This window comes from Myotis daubentonii, chromosome 17 (genome assembly GCF_963259705.1).
Source record: "Myotis daubentonii chromosome 17, mMyoDau2.1, whole genome shotgun sequence".
Taxonomy (NCBI): Eukaryota; Metazoa; Chordata; class Mammalia; order Chiroptera; family Vespertilionidae; genus Myotis; species Myotis daubentonii.
Window position 1 is genome coordinate 8,012,369 of NC_081856.1, and position 20,812 is coordinate 8,033,180.

Here is a 20,812-nt window from a genome sequence, read left to right on the forward strand (position 1 = left end):
GTGAACTGCTTAGAGTTCTGACAGGCGGAGGAGTGTGTGGCACACGGCACACTCAGCGCGCGTTCACTGAAGCTTAGGGAGAAACAGGAATCCCACGGCGCGCCCAAAGCTGGGGTCTTTGGCCGGGATTTACAGCTTATCCCCTGATAAAGAGTGAAAATGCATTTGGAGCGTCTTTAGAAATGAAATGCTTAAGGGATAAACAAGTACATTTTACTCGGCCAACGACCCGGTGCAGACCAGCCCCAGCGTGAACAAGGTCTGGGGCGGGGGGGGGGGGCGGGAAGTCCTGGATTTCCCGCGAAACTGCCGCCCGGCACTGGGTCAGACCATCTGAAAGGAGGGGGGGCACCGCGCGAGGCCTGCGCCCGCCTTCTGCGAGGCGCCGCGGAAGGAGCTCCGTCCCCCCTGTCGGTGCGCAGTGGCGCCTCTCGGAGGCGGAGCCACGCTGAAGCGCTGCTGTGATTGGTGAGGCGCCGCGGGAGGCGGGGACGACGGTGACGACTGCGCGGCCGGCGGGAAACCTGGCGCCAGGCTCGTGAGCTGTTTGAGTGCGGCCTCGGAGCGCAGCCCACCGAGCGCGGCCCGGGACCCTCGTGCGTCGGAGCAGCGGGCTCTTCCCGGTAACCCCGCGACGCGGGCAGCGCGCTGCGAGGGGGTCTGTGCGGCGGCGGAGCAGCCAGAAGCGGGCGCGGCGTGACCCCGAGTGTGTCGCGGAGGTCCTCCGCGCGCCATGTCGTCCCCGGCGTCGACCCCGAGCCGCCGCGGCAGCCGCCGCAGGGCCACCCCCGCGCAGACGCGTAAGTCTCCCCCGCGAGTGGGGTCGGCCGCGCGCCCCCCGCCCGCCTCTCCCTGCTCCGCCCTCCGGCCCTTTCCCGCCACCTCTGCGTGGCCTTGGCCGAGGGCCCGGGGCGCTGTTTGCTCAGGGCCTGCTGGCTCCAGGGGCAGAGATTTTACGCCCCTTTTCCTTCCTTTCGGGAGTTTTTCTCATGCCGGCCGGTTGCACATGCCGTTCTCACTCTTCCTTCTGCTGGGCCCGCGCTGGTGCCGTGAGGGACTGGACTTCCCGGGAGGAGCGCACGCCCGGGAAGACCGACCGCGAGAACTGACGGCCACCCTTTCTGTCTTGTATGTCACAAGCCCGGAGCGAGGATGCCAGGTCGCCCCCGTCGCAGAGACGCAGGGGCGAGGACTCGACCTCCACGGGGGAGCTGCAGCCCCTGCCCACGTCGCCCGGAGCCGACCTGCAGAGCCCGGCCGCGCCGGACGCGCTGTTCTCCAGCCCGCCGCCCATGCCGGCGTCAGGTGGGTGCCCGGCCCGCAGCCATCCCGTGGCGAACGCACCGGTGATGCTTCCCGTGGGATGGTACGCGGCAGGGTTCAGTGAGCAGAGACATAAAAAATTATATATTTTATTGATTTCAGAGAGGAAGAGAGAGGTAGAAACATTAGTGATGAGAGGGGATCATTGATCGGCTGCCTCCTGCACTTTGGACCGAGCCCGCAACCCACGCATGTGCCCTTGACGGAATCGAACCAGGGACCCTTTTTGGGTCTGCAGGCCGAGGCTCTATCCACTGAGCCGCACCGGCCAGGGCGGAGCGTGGTGCTTTTTATAGGACAGTCGGTAGACCTCGGAATCTTCACCAGGAGAGGTTGCAATAAGCAACCAGTGTGCTATTGCATTTAGAGGACTTAGAGCAGTGGTTCTCAACCTCCCTAATGCCGCGACCCATTAATACAGCTCCTCATGTTGTAGTGATCCCCAATGTCATTGTTACAAATTGAACATAATTAAAGCATAGTGGTTACTCACAAAAACAATATGTGATTATATGTGTTTTCCGGTGGTCTTAGGCGACCCCTGTGAAAGGGTGGTTTGACCCCCAAAGGGTCGTCACCCACAGGTTGAGAACCTCTGGCTTAGAGCAACAGCGAACATGCTATGTTGTCTGGTTTGATGTGCTACTAGGCTTTCATTGTGAGCATACACGTTTTGTTTTTACAGCTATTCCCCTTGACTTTGACGTTAGTTCACCACTGACATATGGCACCCCCAGCTCTCGAGTGGAGGGAACCCCAAGGAGTGGTGTGAGGGGCACACCCCTGAGGCAGAGGCCCGACCTGGGGTCTGCGAGGAAGGGACTGCAGGTGGATTTGCATTCCGATGGGGTGAGTACACAGCACAGTCTTCTGGTAGCTTGGTTTGGGGGCATAATGTGGTTCATTAACGTGCTTCTGTCATATTTTTCTGTGTAGCCAGCAGCGGAAGATGTAGTAGCAAGTGAGCAGTCTCTAGGCCAAAAACTTGTGATTTGGGGAACAGATGTAAATGTGGCAACATGCAAAGAAAATTTTCAGGTGAGCTGTGTGTTCAGATTCATACTCTTAAGACTGAAAATGCTGGGGGAAAGTGTTAATGACCTATATTTAAATAGCCATAATACCTAGTGGTAGGTTTTTTAAAATATATTTTTATTAATTTCAGAGAAAAGGGGAGAGGGAGAGAATCATGGATCGGCTGCCCCCTGCCCCTCCCCCCACTGGGGATTGAGCCATGAACTTCTGGTTCACCAGTCGATGCTCAACCACTGAGCCACTGGTGCCAGTCCCTGCTGGTAGATTTTTATGCAGCTTAGAATTGTTGCTATTTTCTTGCTTTGTAATATTGACATACTCATAACTTTGTATTTTAAATACTTGCTCAGTGCATTAAACTTAATATTTTTCTCCCCACATCAAGAGATTTCTTCAGCGTTTTATTGACCCTCTGGCTAAAGAAGAAGAAAATGTTGGTATAGATATTACTGAACCTCTGTACATGCAACGACTTGGGGAGGTAATTATATATTCTTACTTACAAGTTCAAATTATGCATTTTAAAACAATCAGACTATAACTTGTTCATTTGATCTTGTAGATTAATGTTATTGGGGAGCCATTTTTAAATGTAAACTGTGAACACATAAAATCATTTGACAAAAATCTATACAGACAGCTCATCTGCTACCCACAGGTAAGAATTTGTCTTTGACATTGATGAATTACATAAACATGTAGAATATCTTAAGAGTTTCTGAGTAGCAGGATTTCCTCGGTGGTAACAGATAGAATATGCCTGCAAGGCAAAAGAACTTGCCTTAGAAAGCCATCTTTAATATCCTTTAAGGTAAGCCCTTTTCACACGCTAACATTTCTGAAATTGGGGTGTGTATTACTGTCAGTGACACATTATTGTTTAATTGGCACTATGTCAACTATATTGATTGTAGCTATAGACTTTGGAGGCAAGCAGACTCAGTTTTAAATATTGATGTTTTCTGCTTAATAGCTAGGGACCTGGGTCAAGTTGCTTAGCTCCCCGGCCCCAAAAGGCTATTTCCTCATCTACAGAATGGGGAACACGTGTTGACAAATTTGAATAAAATAATTATGGTTTAATTTATTGGTATCATTTCACTGTGAATAAAGTAAGACATAAAAGTATGTGCTCAAAATTTATTTTGTTACTGATTTAAGAGCCTAAAATATGCCAGTACATACTGAAGGCCCTATTTATATATGATTTAACCCCAATGAGAGCATGCGGACGTAAGATAATTGAGTGAACCCACGATTTATAAATGGTATGTGTGTGACTAAAATAATGCTTTTGGATTATGCCATGTGTTTTTGCTTTCACCCTTTGCTAATATGAAGTGCTTTATGTTTAACCGTAAGATGGAAATGCAAACACAGCGTGGCATCCTCTCATTTTTTATAGGAGGTTATCCCAACCTTCGATATGGCTGTCAATGAGATCTTTTTTGACCGTTATCCTGACTCAATCTTAGAACATCAGATTCAAGTAAGACCATTCAATGCATTGAAGACTAAGAATATGAGGAACCTGAATCCAGAAGGTAATTTTTTAATTGATTTTAGAGAAAGAGCGAAAAATGTTATTTATGCATTTATTGGATGGCTTTTGTATGCTCTGACTGGAGATGGAACCCGCAACCTTAGTGTATCAGGACAATACTCTAACCAACTGAGCTTCCCAGCCAGGGCCAGAAGGTAATACTTTTAATAGGAAAATACCTTACATGAAAATAAGCAAAACCTTATTTTATCAAGGAACTTTATTTCTTTTATATATATTTATTGATTTTTTTACAGAGAGGAAGGGAGAGGGATAGAGAGTTAGAAACATCAATGAGAGAAACATCGATCAGCTGCCTCCTGCACACTCCCCACTGGGGATGGCCCACAACCAAGGTACATGCCCCTGACTGGAATTGAACCTGGGACCCTTGAGTCCATAGGTCGAAGCTCTATCCACCAGGCCAAACCAGTCAGGGCAAGGAACTTTAAAATAATTGGAGGTGGTAGGTTGCAAATTGATAAAATAATATCAGATTCAGCTAACCTATATGATTATGAACCCATTTTTTAACTGAAATTATATAAAAGAGTATATAACTGTTCTCTATCTTAAAGTGAACTTATCCAAATACTATAATTTTACACTTTCTCAGAATCACTGTAGAAAACAAGTACAAATATGATCCCTGCCCTAGAGCTTAAAAAATAAATCTAGTTGGGAAAGTAACTGAAAGAAGAGTTAGAATAACTGAAGAACAGTGCGGGAGATGTCTCACTCAGGGAGAGAAGGAAAGCACTGGGCCTAAGTGGGAAGAACTCATGGTGAAATAGAAATTGGGATTATAGCCGAAACCGGTTTGGCTCAGTGGATAGAGCGTCGGCCTGCGGACTGAGGGGTCCCAGGTTCGATTCCGGTCAAGGGCATGTACCTGGGTTGCGGGCATATCCCCAGTGGGAGATGTGCAGGAGGCAGCTGATCGATGTTTCTCTCTCGTCGATGTTTCTAACTCTCTATCTCTCTCCCTTCCTCTCTGTAAAAAATCAATAAAATATATTTTTTAAAAAAAAATTTAAAAAAAATTGGGATTATAGCAAGGATTTGGAAAGCAGACATGAAGGAATTCTCTCTAGACAGCAGAATGTAGCCAGACACAGGGAAGCAAGACAGAGCTATGTGTGCACAGTGAGTGATGGCTGAAGCAGGGATTTTGGCTCACAGTGTTTGCATGGACGTTGGAAAGCTTAGGTCCTAAAGAGCTTTGAATTCCAACTTAACTGAGATTTTTATTCCAAAGTCTATAGGGAGCCATTGAGGAGAAAGATTGACAACTCTTGAGAAGGTCATGGTCGGTCCAGTGTGCAAAGTATGTTGAGGTTCAATTGGGAGACTAACAATAGCTCAAATATAGGGCAACAGGATCCTACGCTGGACGGTGGCCATCAGAGTAAAAAAAAAAAAAAACACAAAACAGGACAAACATTATTTGCCATGTATAAAGGTTGAGGTGTAAAAGCTATTGGCAATTAATGAACACTGCTTTAGGTAAAAGTATAAAAGACATAAACTTCCGTCAAAGAAAATAAGACAGCCAATAAACATGAGCAAGTGTTGGACTTCACTATTTATTGAAGAATTGTAATTTTTTTTTTCCATTTTATGAAATCACCTGGAATCATCTCTGATAGGAATTCTGGTGGGGACATTGGAAGTGCTTAAGGGATAGGACCATCTATAAGGCCAGCAATAGCTGGCTACGCTGTTTTGTTGACTAGAAATGACAGTGTAACTCGTTTAGAATCAGCAGTGGGAATTAGTTGAGGGAAAAGTTGGGGAAGGTCCAAATTGTAGAGTGGGAAGTAGTCTCTAGGGGGCCTTATATGATGAAGATTGGCTAAGTTATATAGTGCTTATCTCTGTCAGGTACTGTTCCTTAGGCTTGTATTCTATAAACTGACTCTTAATCCTCAACAACTCTGAGGTATATGTGTCCCCAAGGTCCAGGCCGGGTGGCTCTACAGTCCATGCTTTGTGCATACGCTGGGACAGCAGGAATTCCACGTGGCACAATGAGTGAGGTGGAAGGCCATGGGACAAAATAGGCAAAAGTGTAGAATTTCACATCTGAAACTGGAATTGGAGCCAGACAGGAGGCAGCTGAGAAAAAAAGGTGCTAAGATGCCTATTGGATAGGGGACTCAGGAAGAAAGAGCCAGAGGTTTGTTGGAGTTGATAGGAAGGCAGACTGGACACAGGAAGGGCATTCTAGGCCAGACCTGAAGGTATCCAGTGAGATGTTCATGCCCTGGCCACAGTGCCTACCTGTTACCCCCGCCATCACCAGGAACCTCTGCGCCTCCAGGAATGATCCTTCTGTGCTTGACAGCAGACCCAGACCTGCCTTGGCAGGAATCCAGCCCAGGGAGATACCACAGCTGACAGAGCTGAGGACAGTGGCTAATGGGTAAGCTGACCTCTCTCTTCTTCTTGCAGACATCGACCAACTCATCGCCATCAGCGGCATGGTAATCAGAACATCCCAGCTCATTCCAGAGATGCAGGAGGCCTTCTTCCAGTGTCAGGTGTGCGCCCACACAGCCCAGGTGGAGATGGACCGCGGCCGCATCGCCGAGCCCTGTGTCTGTGAGCGCTGCCACACCACCCACAGCATGGCACTGATCCACAACCGCTCTGTGTTTTCCGACAAGCAGATGGTACGTGGCCTTCCTGGGTGCGCTGGGTGGCCCTCCCTTTGGCATGTTTGCCTTTTTTTCTGCTTTGATCTGGATCCTCAAAAAGCCTAAAAAACTCCTCCACTTATGAAGCCTTAAAACCCTGCTTCCTAAATGGTGTTCAGTTACCTCATTCCTTCTCTCTAATTATAGGATTTGTTACAGGGTTGTGGGCTGGATACTTGGGGCACAGTGAAGGCTTCTACTTTGGGATGCCAGTGTCCCTACTTGATTGCCAGTGGGCACCAGTTCATTACATATTTCACATTCTCATGGCATAAAATACTTTATAAAAAAAGATAGAGTGCATTCTTCCACCATACACATCTTAACTCTAATGGTTGACAGATCAAATTAGTCTCTTTTATTTATTAAATGTAACATGAGATGTTTCTGTGGGAACTATTAAAGACTATAAAAAATTTTAGTGTTTTAAATAAGATTATATAAAATATTTAAGATTCATAAAGGTTATTTGGTTAAAAACTCATTTTTGCAAGTGTTCCACTGGTTAAAAAAAAAAAAATGGGTTGAGAAGTTTTTCTAAAGTTCTTCTCACAGATTTTATTGTATAAGAAGTTTGACCTTTTTACCTCTCTAATCATGAAATTTTTTAAGTGAAGTTCTTAAAATGACAGAAATAAGTGGGGGAAATGCAGAAAAATTATTTACTATTGTAATAGTGTAAAAGTATGCACAAGGACTTGTTAAGTTTTATTTTATTTTGTTGCAATGTTTAGATAATTTTAGTGTTAAGTAAGGAGAATGTGTTCAAAATACTATAAAAGGTAATTTCCCTTATTGGGAGTCCGTAAGAAAAATATTAACAAATGTGAAAAATAATTACCAAATAATTGAAGCTTAAGTTAATCTGTAAATTGTATCTAATATTGGTACAAATTATTGGAGCAAATGTACCTGAACTCACGCCAGCATGGTGTTGAGAGCTGGAGATACAAAGGTGGAACTCCTGCTCCCAAAGAGCTTAGTGTATATTCATAGAATGCTTCAAAGACTCCCAAACAAACTTAGAATAAAACCTAATGTCTTTCAGAGAAGCATCGATCAGACCGACAAACCTCAGAGGGAAGGTAGGGGAGGGTGGGGGTAAGGGGCAGAGATCAACCAAAGGACTTGTATACATGCATATAAAAGCATAATCAGTGGACACAGACAAGGGGGGTGGGTGGGGGGATAAGGACACACATGTAATACCTTAATCAATAAAGAACAGGAAAAAACCTAATGTCTTAAACTCATATCCAAGACTATATGGCCCATCATCAGCCACAACACGCCTTTTTACCCACAGACCTCATCGATGACAGTGTCTCAGCTATTCCTTTATACCTAGACAAGAGGCCTGGTGCACGGATTCGTGCACTGGTAGGGTCCCTCGGCCTGGCCTGCACCCTCTCATAATCCGGGACCCTTCAGGGGATGTGGGACTGCCAGTTTTGGCCTGATCCCTTCAGACAAGACCGAGGGACCCCACTGGTGCACAAATCCATACACCCCACCTCTAGTATGCATATAAGATCTTTGGTTAATCTCTTCCCGACCTCCCCCCTGCCCCCTTCCTTCTGAGATTCATCAGTCTGTTCCATGTTTCCATGCCTGGGCACTGAGCATCTGCCCCCTGGTGGTCAGTGTGCATCATAGCTACTGGTAAAACAGTCAGATGGTTGCTTAGGCTTTTATATATATATAGATCATCAATCAAGCTCAAGCCTGCTGTAAAACCTTTGCACTTGATGCTCTTTTTATTTTCTTCAATATGTTTTTATTGAATTTAGAGAAAGGAAAGGAGAGAGGAAAACATCAGTCAGCTGCCTCCTGCACACTCCCTACTGGGGATTGAGCCTGAAACCCAGGCATACAAACTGGTGACTTCTAGGTGCATGGGACGATGCTCAATGAACTGAGCCACACCTGCCATGGCTGAACTTGCTGTTTGTTACATTGAGAGCACATACTTCTTCCCTAATATCCTTAAACCTCTTCCAAGAGGTCACCTGATTTGAGAAACGCCTTTCCATCCAGGAAATCTAGAAGCAGCTTCTAAAAATAGAAATGTAGACAAACATTTATACAAAGAGATACCCACTAAACCTTAAATGGCAAAAAATAATCACCTAAATTGCTGCCTCCCTGTTCCCCCAAATGGAATATTTAAGTAAATAACTTTCTCACAAAAAGCGTTCATGTCACATTAAAAGCTTTGTTAAAAACCTAACTACCGCCGAAACCGGTTTGGCTCAGTGGATAGAGCGTCGGCCTGCGGACTGAAAGGTCCCAGGTTCGATTCCGGTCAAGGGCATGTACCTGGGTTGCGGGCACATCCCCAGTGGGAGATGTGCAGGAGGCAGCCGATCGATGTTTCTAACTCTCTATCTCTCCCTTCCTCTCTGTAAAAAATCAATAAAATATATTTTAAAAAAAAACTAACTACCTAGAGATTGAAATAAAGAACAGTGTTTTAAAAAGTAAAGATGCTGGGGATCAAAATTACTTCTTTCTTAAGTGGTACAAAGACTTGCTATTCTTATTATGCTTTCTTCCTTTGCTGACTCTGTTTTCACTGCTCTCTTCAGATCAAGCTTCAAGAGTCTCCCGAAGATATGCCTGCAGGCCAGACTCCTCACACTGTCATCCTTTTTGCTCACAATGATCTTGTTGACAAGGTTCAACCTGGGGACAGAGTGAACGTTACAGGTAGGAATGTAGGTTGTATTAATGCAATAAGCCTGTCTTGGCTTTTTTTTTTTTTTTTTTCATTGACTTATTGTTTTTTGTTAATCCTCGCCTTTGGATATTTTTTTCATTGTTTTTCAGAAAGAGGGAGGGAGGGAAGGGGGAGAGAAAAACATCAATGTGAGAGAGAGACATCCATTAGTTGCCTCCTGCACTCTCCCTTAAGGGGGCGGTGGTGGGGAGGGCACTATCCAGGTACATGCCATTGGCCATTGACCAGGAATCGAACCCAAGACCCCTTTGGTGCAACAGCTGATGCTCTAATCACTTAGCCACGCCAGCCAGGGCTCAATGATTTGTTTTTAGAGAGAGAGGGAAAGAGAAACATCATTGATTGGCTGCCTTCCACACAGATCAAGCCTCCAACCTGGGCATATGCTTTTAGGGGGAATCAAACCAGCAATCTTTTGGAGCACAGGACGACGCCCAGCCAGCTGAGCCACTCTGCCAGGGCTGTCTTAGTTTTAACCACACTTTTCAGTCAGTCCTTTGACTTGGTCATGAATTGGCATGGGGCTTGGTCCTGCCTCCAGCTGTCATTCAGATCATGAGATGGGGTGTACTGCTCTAGTCACTTTCTTCTTAACCTGGCAGGACAGAACATATCAGTGCATTGTCCTTACAGTCACTTGCTTCCTGCTCTTGCAGTAACCCAGAGCTATGCAAGTATCTTGAATGATAGTGTTGGCATCTTGAGAAAACAAATTCAGACACTGGCAAGATTTGAGCTATGCCAGCAGCTCCAGGAAGTAGGTCTCACCAACTCTGGAATTTTAAATAATTCTACTTATTTCCTAAATGCACAGTTAAGGGTTAAAATTTATTATAGAAAAATATGGATCAGAGCACTCTGCTTCCATTCTGGGAGTTACATTATGGTATTTTTAGAGATGGGGAAGCTGAGATTCAGAGAAGTATTGATCAGTGTAGCTACAATCCTAAGTAATTTGTGAGACTAGGACTCATGCTCTATTACTACCAAGAAAGTACTCTCCACTGCACCAAATGAATATGTCGGTTTCTTTTGATGCTTCATAGCAGTGTGGGCACTGGGCCTCTCTGGGGTGGGGGTAATTGTGTTACGGCAGGCATAGTTCTTGAATGAAGGCAGTGTGGACATGGCATCCAAGGAGCAGCTAAGGGTCCTGGGCAGTCAGTCCACCTGTTCCATTCAGTGAATCTGGACTTCTCATCCTGTGTCTTCCCCAGTATGAAGTTTAGCAGTTGTCACTAGCAATCTTAAGTTTGTAAAGTACGTGTAGCGTTAAAAATTGAAAGAATGTGTCATCTTTAGTGAAAAGGATAGGTAATCCTAGTTCCGCCCCCCTACCGCTCTGAAACCCTTGATGTTACATTTTGTTAAGATACTTTTATGTTAATAAGAGTATATTAAGTACTTTATCAAGTATTTAATCAAATATGTTTTTAATATGTTTTTATTGATTTCAGAGAGGAAGGGAGAGGGAAAGAGATAGAAACATCATTGATAAGAGTGAATCATTGATTGGCTGTCTCCTGCAAGCCCCCTATTGGGGAACAAGCCCACAGCCCGGGCATGTGCGCTGACAGGAATCGAACCAAGACCTCCTGGTTCATAGGTTGGTGCTCATACACTGAGCCACACCAGCCGAGCTCCAGTATTTTATTTTATTTTTTATTTTTATTTATTTATTTTAACTTTTACAGAGAGGAAGGGAGAGAGATAGAGAGTTAGAAACATCGATCAGCTGCCTCCTGCACATCTCCTACTGGGGATATGCCCGCAACCCAGGTACATGCCCTTGACCGGAATCAAACCTGGGACCTTTCAGTCCACAGGCTGACCCTCTATCCACTGAGCCAAACCGGTTTCGGCCGAGCTCCAGTATTTTAAATTGGAAATTGGAATTAATGTGATGATACACGTTAAAGTATTGGGGGGCAGGGGGTGGAAAATGCTGTTGAGATGTAAAATAAGTATCATTGCTGTTCTGTGAAGATGAATCATTTTAGACATCAATAAAGATAACTATTGCTTTAAACATAGTAAACATAAACATAATAAACATAGTCATCCATCCCTAATCTGTCTTTGCATAACATTGACCTGTTAAATAAACAAAGGATGGTGATCTTTGTTGTGAAAGCTGTGAAAGATAAACATCAGATTTGGGAAATTTTTGTTCTTGGAGAATGGATGAACTAGTATGCTTGAAGAGTTAATTGTTCATCTACTTCTTTTAATGTCCATAAGTTGTATTCTTTAGAAAGCAGGCTGGGGCACAACCATTCACCTAGAAATATGTCCTATTAGGAACAAAATACAGTTCTTTTTTCTAAATCGTATTTTCACATTTTTTTTTAAATATATTTTATTGATTTTCTACAGAGAGGAAGGGAGAGAGATAGAGTGTTAGAAACATCGATGAGAGAGAAACATCGATCAGCTGCCTCCTGCACATCTCCTACTGGGGATATGCCCGCAACCCAGGTACATGCCCTTGACCGGAATCGAACCTGGGACCTTTCAGTCCGCAGGCCGACGACGCTCTATCCACTGAGCCAAACCGGTTTCGGCGTATTTTCACATTTTACTCAGTAGATTGTCTTATTGTCTGAAATAATTTGTGGGTGATTTTTAAAAGACTTCAACTTCCTTTCCAAATTTTTGGTACAGGATTTTAGTAGTATTTAGTTCTGTTCAAACAATTACTAAGCAGATTGTCCACTTAAGGGAAATGAAAATACTATTTATTGAACACAGCCATGAGCCAAGCATTGTTTTAGAAACAAAGTAATTTCAGTAAGTAATTTCAGTAAGAATGATTATATGTAGTGTAGTTATGCTCATATAGGTGCCCAAGGTCACAGAGCTAACAAGTGGTGACAGATGAAACCCATTTTCAGAAACCTGTGTTCTTTGCAACGTGATCCTGTCCCCTTTGGCGGAGAGCTTTATGGTGTAATCCTGAACCTACACCCAGGCAGGCCCAGGGAGGCAGAGTGCTGGGAAGCTCACCTCTCTGGTGCCAGCTGTCTGCACTGCTTACCTGAGCCCGGTAGTGGGAGGTAAAAGTATGTATATCTCGTGGTTGTGCCCTCAGGCATCTATCGAGCTGTGCCTATTCGAGTCAATCCAAGAGTGAGTAATGTGAAGTCTGTCTACAAAACCCACATTGATGTCATTCACTATCGAAAAACTGATGCAAAACGTCTACATGGCCTTGATGAAGAAGCAGAGCAGAAACTTTTTTCAGAAAAGCGTGTGGAATTGCTTAAGGAACTTTCCAGAAAACCAGACATTTATGAGAGACTTGCTTCAGCCTTGGCACCAAGCATTTATGAACATGAAGATATAAAGAAGGTAACAATGGAGTTTTAAAATATGTGTGTGTGTGTGTGTGTGTGTGTGTGTGTGTGTGTGTGTGTGTGTGTGTGGATACATAGATAGATATAGATATAGATAGATATATAGATACTTAGATAAATGAGAGGGGAAAAGAGGGGGGGAGGAGAGAGAAATACCAATATGAGAGCAAAACATCGATTGACTGCCTCTTTCATGCCTTTTACCAAGGACCAAGCCCACACCCTGGCATGTGCCCTGACAGAATCGAACCAGCAGTCTTTTGGCACATGGGACAGTGCCCACCTGAGCCACATTGGTCAGGGCAGTGATGGTGGATTTTTAATTTGTGGTTGAGAAAACGTTCTTTGTGACCAAATAGTGTAAAGCAAGCATGTCAAACATGCTGGCCTCGAGTTTGACATGCTTGGTGTAAACATCCATCTCTTCCCCCATGACCACCACCCCTCCCCACCATAAAGGATAAGAGCTGCTGCCTATTGGGCACAGCAAGGAGCTCACAACCTGACCTGGTTATAGGTTGAGGAGAATCACAACATCATTGTCCATTTCTTTATCGCTACACCAAGCATGTCAAACTCATGGCCCTTGGGCTGCATGCCTCATTTATTTGACCCGTGTTAGCTTTTGAGTTTGACATGCTTGCTCTACACCAAACTTACATGTTACCATATCTCTGAAAAGGCACACAGAAGAGGGATTTACACGACCACCATTCTGATATGGTGTGTGCTAATGTATAAATTGGTTAGTGATAACTTAAGGCAGTGTCACATTCACTTTTCTATACCTTTGTTTAAATTTCTTAATTATAATTCATAGAGTAGAAAAGTACCTCTAACATTTAACCCTTTGCGGTCCAGTTTTTTTTTTGAATTCAAACAGTCTGGTCCAGATTAATTGATGGGATTGAATGTTGAACCGGTTTGCGGTGTCAACCTCAGCCTCGACGTTGGACCTGATCCTAGCGCCTTGTCTGTCGAGTCAGCCTCCACGTTGGACCAAAAAGAGTTAAACTATATTGTTGGGGTCCAGCCCCAACAGGTCCAGGGGTTCCCCAAGGTGTGGACGGAGTCGGCGAAGAAGGAATGAATGACACGGGGACAGCGTTCAGTTCATCAGCATAGTTGGGTTCTCTGGCCTGGTTCTATCCAGGATCTCCAGCCAACTTCTGGTTAGGATCTCCAGCCAGGTTCGGTGTCCATGTTCTCTTGCTAGGTTCTCCAGCTAGGTTCAGCCACCAGGTTCTAGTCAGGTTCTGTAGCCAGGTTCTGTCTCTAGATTCTTCAGCCAAGTTCTGTAGCCAGGTTCTGTCCATGATCTTTTGCCATGTTCTCTCACTAGGTTCTGTCTCTAGGTTCTGTCTCCTGTTGTCTTGTTACATCTGTATTAATACCAGTTGATTCCAATCCTATCAATTTCTATTCCAAAGGTTAGGGCGTTTCTTATCTCCATTCCAGGGAGTAAAGATTATGTAGCTTAAGCATGATTGTTCGTAGTTAAAGTGATTAGCTACCTGCCTGGCACTTAGTTAAGGGGTTTTATTCACTCCCTAACTTCAGGGGAAAATCCCTACCTGGGGAAACAACCTTTCTCAGAGAGGTGACCTTGGTTAAAACACATAGCGCCAAGAAGGTGAGCAAACATATTAAGAACAGTATGCCATATACGCCAGGTCCCTTGAAACATATGCTGTGCAGATGTTTCTTCCCTGCAGTGACAGTCAAGCAGCAAGGATGGACTGGCTTCCGGCACTATATCTCAGTTATTCTACAGTAAATGAATGTTGAAACATGTTTCTTTGTTTAGGGGATCTTGCTTCAGCTCTTTGGTGGAACAAGAAAGGATTTTAGTCACACAGGAAGGGGCAAATTTCGTGCTGAGATCAACATTCTCCTGTGCGGTGATCCTGGGACCAGCAAGTCCCAGCTACTGCAGTATGTGTACAACCTGGTCCCCAGGGGCCAGTACACATCTGGAAAGGGCTCCAGTGCTGTCGGTCTCACTGCATACGTAATGAAAGACCCCGAGACGAGGCAGCTTGTGCTGCAGACTGGTGCCCTTGTCCTCAGTGATAACGGCATCTGCTGTATTGATGAGTTTGACAAGATGAATGAAAGCACAAGATCAGTATTGCATGAAGTCATGGAACAGCAGACCCTTTCCATTGCAAAGGTACGTCACATTCTCCACCCATAAATGTGGACACATTTGAAATGTAGGAAACTGGTAAATACTTTTACTATTAGATTGCAGCTAAATCTCTTGAGTATTTTTTACAGGATCCTCTTTATGAAATAATGTATTTTAATTTTGTCCTACAGCCCATGCAAAGGATTTAGTTTTGGAGAAAGATGCAGTTATAGTATATACAGTTGCCTAAAACTCAGTGCTTTACATGAATCCAAGGACAGGGTGTTGTCCCAAATGGGACCACTGGAGTCACCTTTACAAGGTGGTGTGACTCTTGGTGACATTGGAGACATGGTAGAGGCCATGCCAGGAAAAGATGTCTCTCACAGTTCCAGCCATCATTCAAGTGAAACATCTAACAGCACTGTTTTCTCTGATAGGCTGGGATTATTTGTCAGCTTAATGCACGCACTTCTATCCTGGCAGCAGCAAATCCTATTGAGTCTCAATGGAATCCTAAAAAAACTACCATTGAAAATATCCAGCTACCTCACACGTTATTATCAAGGTATGAAAACATTTTTATTTAAGAGATGTTTGTTCTTTGCTTATTTGTAGAATTTTCAGGGTGGGATTAAGGAAAGGAAATACTAATATTCAACAACTGCTAATATCACAAACTCTTTTTTTTTTTAAATGTATTTTATTGATTTTTTACAGAGAGGAAAGGAGAGGGATAGAGAGTTAGAAACATCGATGAGAGAGATACATCAATCAGCTGCCTCCTGCACACCCCCTACTGGGGATGTGCCCGCAACCAAGGTACATGCCCCCGACCGGAATCGAACCTGGGACCCTTCAGTCCACAGGCCGACACTCTCTCCACTGAGCCAAACCGGTTGGGGCATATCACAAACTCTTGAATACAAAAATTTTCAAATTTGGTTGGTGAAGGGTTTCCATTGCAAGGACTGTGTGTTTCTTTACTCAGCTATGGGCAGCACCTTAATATTATTTGTTTTTTGAAGCAATTAGGACATTTCACCTTGGCATCTATTTCAGAAGCCCTTCACCCACTATTCTTATCTCATTCCTAAAGCCCCTATTTAGAATCAACCACTATACTCTGTTCTACAGAGAATAGCTTCACGTAGTAGATAACTTTCCGAAAAGTTAAATTTTTTAAAGCATAATCATATAATTCCCACTTTTGCTCAATCCACTACTACAAATATTCATGTGTTCCATAAAATTATTTTGCATTTTAATTGACTTTTTAACCAAATAGTTATTTTTTCTCTAAGCAGCTGAATGTGTTTTTATTTGTATATTCCAATCTTTAAAATTATAGTAACATTTCCCTCAGGGAAATCTTTAATTCTTTGAATCAGCTGTTTCTGGCCAGGCGAACAGTCACTTGGATGGGAACAGAGCAGGGTGAATTGGATTGATCTGAAGGCTCGGTAGGCGACCTGGATAGAAGGGTCTTGGGGAGAATCCTCAGACGCCTGAGTAAATGCCATGTTCACTGTACATGCCTAGGTGACCCAAGAGTGATTTTTAAATTATGCTTGTAGATATTTGGTGTCCCAACTATGAACACGTTGCTTTTACAATTTTTCTCAGGTTTGATTTGATCTTCCTCATGCTGGACCCTCAGGATGAAGCCTATGACAGGCGTCTGGCTCACCACCTTGTCGCTCTTTACTACCAGAGTGAGGAGCAAATGGAGGAGGAGTTCATGGACATGGCAGTGCTAAAGGATTACATTGCTTACGCTCACAGCATGGTCATGCCTCGGCTGAGCCAGGAAGCCAGCCAAGCTCTCATCGAGGTAACACAGGTCCATGAAGTATAGTGGATTTAAGATCAGAATATAGGAGTTGAAGTGTAGGTCATTCTACTTAGTGACTTTGTAACTCTGGACAAGTAATCCAGTTTCTCCGAGCTTCCATTTTCTTATTTCTAAAAAATAAAATATTTTATGTTCACTTTTCAGTATCGCTTACATAGGCAGCAGTGCATGATGACACATTAGGTTATTCAGTCATTGTCATAGAGGATTTTTATGGGCTTTGCATCCAAATGAAGCTCCCCAAATATTCAAAAGTTGAAGATAATATTAATTTTCCATTTGTATTATTCTTGTTTGTTTGGTTGTTGTTGTTGTTGTTAATCCTCACCTGAGGATATTTTTCCATTGATTTTTAGAGAGAGTGGAAAGGAAGGGGAGAGAGACAGAGAGACACATCAATTGATGCCTCCTGCATGCTCCCTGACCAGGGCTGGGCATCAAACCGCGGCCGGTACATGCCCTTGACTAGAATCGAACCTAGGACCCTTCAGTCTGTAGGCTGATGCTCTGTCCCCTAAGACAGACCAGCTAGGGCCCGTTCATATTATTCTTGAGAGTTGCTCAAAAAGAAATGAAATTATGTGTCAGGATGGCCGAGTGGTCTAAGGCGCCAGACTCAAGAAATAAAATTATGTCATCTATATATAAGTTTAATACAACTTACCTTTGTAGCATTATCCCAGTAACCTTTTGTGTGCCTTATTAAATGGGTCCTCAGCAAGGATATAAATTGGAGTCAGTGCCTGAGTAGCTTTTACAGATAGGCATCCTGATTGTCTTCTGCTCTGACTGCAGCCTGCCCCTTAGTCCTTTGAGTCCTGGGCCTCGTACTTCACTCCCATTCTCCAAAATCACATCCGACACCACCTTCTTGTGCTTGAAGGCACAAACCTTGATCTCACTTTTCATTCCCCTCAATACCTGCACACAGCCTGGCAGTAGTTTCGTTTATTTAATAGAATCCTAAATGTTTAAAGCTCAACCACAAAACTAAGGTCATTGTTAACAAGGAATTTTGGCATTTTTTTCTGTCTACCCTAGGCTTATGTAGACATGAGGAAGATTGGGAGTAGCCGAGGAATGGTCTCTGCATACCCTCGACAGCTGGAATCTTTGATTCGCTTAGCAGAAGCCCATGCTAAAGTACGGTTTTCAAACAAAGTTGAAGCAATTGATGTGGAAGAGGCAAAGCGCCTGCATCGCGAGGCTCTAAAGCAGTCTGCCACTGACCCCCGGACCGGCATTGTGGACATATCTATTCTTACTACAGGTTTGTTATTTGCATTAAACATAAAAGCACGTGAAAATTATGTAATTGATATTATTTTAGCATTCATCCACTATCCCCTAACCTTAATGGAAATTTGAGACATTTCACTTTCTTATAGAAGAAATATTTTCATTAATTTTTTTTAAATTAGGAATGAGTGCCACTTCTCGTAAACGGAAAGAAGAGTTAGCTGAAGCATTGAGAAAACTTATTTTATCTAAAGGGAAAACACCAGCTTTAAAATACCAGCAACTTTTTGAAGATATTCGAGGACAATCTGACATAGTAAGTGTTCATATGTGTTTTATGTGTAATAGAGTTTTTTTTATCTTATTATTGACTTTCAGTTCTTTTTCTCATTTTTTCCTTCATTTATTAAGTAGTAAATGTTAGGGATAATGGAGAAAAGGAATATCACCCATAAACCCATCATCAAGAAATAATCACAATTAAATTTTATTTGCTGCTTTTATAATTTTTCCATGTGTATATATTCACATGTGATCTTTTTAAAAACTGAACATAGTTGATTATGCTGCTTTGTAACTTGCTGTTTCTTTTTAATTAACAAATTAATATTAACACCATCTGTGAAGGCAAATAGATTTCATAATATTAATCATACTGGTTGGTATCATTCTTTTGCATACACATGTCATCATTTACTTAATCGGTTGTTGCACAGTCAGGATGTTTGCAGTTTTTTGCTATTTTAAGTAGTAATAACTATCAAATTTATTTTGAGTTGTTTAGTGAAAAAAGCTCTGATGGCTAAAACCAGCCTTTGCCTGCTATAATAATACCCCTTGACTTATGTATTTATTATCTATGGCTGCACTGCTAGTTGGGGGCATAGTTGGGTAGTTTATGACAGATGCCAAGCTATCTCTATAAGAGGTAAAGGAGTACTTGGTATGTGTAAAATATTTGTTTCTCTCCTTTTTCCCAAAGGCAATTACCAAAGATATGTTTGAAGAAGCATTGCGTGCCTTGGCTGATGATGACTTCTTGACAGTAACTGGAAAAACTGTTCGTCTGCTCTGAAGTCTTTGTGAGCAGTGCTGTGTGTTCTGCTTGTCTGCACTTGCTTGCATATGTGTGTGGCATATGGGCCAGTCAGCTGCCACTGCTGCCATTACTGCAAATATACTCTTAAAGTCATTACTTGGCTCCATAACATTTTTCTAACCTGGGTTCACTTTTTGTAGAGAAATGTGTTTTCATTTTTTCTAACTCTTTTAAGTGAAAAATACTATGCCAGGTTGCAATAGAGATTATTTACTTGAACTGCCGTCTTTTAAAGATGGCAGTCTGGGTCATGGTTTTGATGCTAGACATTGTAAAAGGCAGTCATCCACATGCTTAAGGTTTTTGTAGTATGAGATAAGATTTAGCCAGGGCATATCATTCTGAGTGAGGTAATAAAAGATCAGAGCCTTGCCCTAGCCGGTTTAGCTCAGTGGATGGAGCGTCGGCCTGCGGAATGGGGGATCCCAGGTTCGATTCCGGTCAGGGGCATGTACCTTGGTTGCGGGCACATACCCAGTGGGGAGTGTGCAGGAGGCCCTGACCGATGTTTCTCTCTCATTGATGTTTCTAACTCCCTATCCTTCTCCCTTCCTCTTTATAAGAAATCAATAAAATATATTTTTAAAAAAAGAAAAAAGAATTAGGTTCTTGGTTAACTTCTTTACTACTTTATCCTAATGTGTAAAACTTTTTCCTAAATAAATGATAGACTTAAGTAATAATTGTTTATCTGGCATTATTTTTAACTAAGAAAAAAAGCTTTAATAAATACTACATTCAGCCCAGCTGGCGTGGCTCAGTGGTTGAGCGTCAGCCTATGAACCAGGAGGTCATGGTTTGATTACTGGTCAGGACACATGCCTGAAATGCAGGCTCGATCCCGTGTGAGGCATGCAAGAGGCAACCAATCAATGATTTTCATCATTGATGTTTCTATCTCTCCCTCTCTCTTCCTCTCTGAAATCAATAAAATATATATATGTACATATGTATGTATGTATAAATAAATACTACATTCATGAAAATTCATGATGGTAAGTACTTTATAAATCGTCCAAGAAACTAATATGAATTTTACTCAAAAATTAATCAATTCCAGCAGTCATTAGTCTTATAAAACCATCATATCTGAAATCTTACATGGAAATACTGCTATAATGAATAATCCCTGAAACATTTAAGACATTTTATGAGTTAGGCCTATTTAAGTAGACTCAAAATTCCTTAATAAGCTATTCATGGAAATGATATATCTAATTGAATATTTAAACAGCATTAAAATGTTAATATTGGAATGAGAGAGCTCATCTGACCAAACTTTCATTTTTATGAATCATCATTCTTTGCTGTCCTTGATAGGTTTGCAAAAACATCTTATAGCTTGGAGGAGGCAATAGTTAGGTTGGTGTGTCACCAAAGGATGCAAGGCAGACAGCCCACCAAGTGGCTTTATCAAGGAGATTTCCTCAATGAACTCACTGATAGGAGATGCTTTTACACATAATCCTCAGCCACTCTGTAGGACCAATTCTCTCTTTATAGATGGAGGAGGCAAGTTTCATCTCTTGCCTGAAGACCCAAGAGCAAGAGAGAAAGCTGAAATTAAACCAGTTGTGTCTTCTGACTTTAGAACAACCATGCTGTGCTCAGGCTACAACTCAGGTTTTAAACTGTTCATTCTTTTGGACACACTGTTTACACTTCCAAAATCATGCAAAGAAGGTTCCCTAGTACTTGTTACATACATGGTGGGTATTTTGTAAATGTTCCATTGAGTAGAGAAGTCTTAATTTGTTGAACTGTGTTCTTGCGACCACATGGTTTTCAGACA

General features: G+C 42.9%; 1 protein-coding gene across 2 annotated transcripts; it reads left to right on the forward strand.

Annotated features, from left to right (window-relative positions):
- The first annotated feature begins 389 nt into the window (after nucleotides 1-389).
- On the forward strand, nucleotides 390-19,703 carry MCM4 (minichromosome maintenance complex component 4). 2 transcript variants are annotated; one of them, XM_059672705.1, is made up of 16 exons: nucleotides 395-800; nucleotides 1,141-1,305; nucleotides 2,009-2,172; nucleotides 2,260-2,361; nucleotides 2,744-2,839; nucleotides 2,921-3,016; nucleotides 3,764-3,902; nucleotides 6,356-6,576; nucleotides 9,189-9,309; nucleotides 12,432-12,691; nucleotides 14,504-14,869; nucleotides 15,268-15,395; nucleotides 16,454-16,661; nucleotides 17,724-17,952; nucleotides 18,104-18,237; nucleotides 18,904-19,703. In XM_059672705.1, exons 1-16 carry the CDS (start codon nucleotides 734-736, stop codon nucleotides 18,994-18,996), a joined length of 2,589 nt encoding a protein of 862 aa, XP_059528688.1. In that variant the 5' UTR covers nucleotides 395-733; the 3' UTR covers nucleotides 18,997-19,703. The 2 variants fall into 2 exon arrangements, with proteins under 2 accessions (XP_059528690.1, XP_059528688.1); XM_059672707.1 differs by lacking the exon at nucleotides 2,921-3,016 and having other exon boundaries at nucleotides 390-800.
- Nucleotides 19,704-20,812: the final 1,109 nt, after the last annotated feature.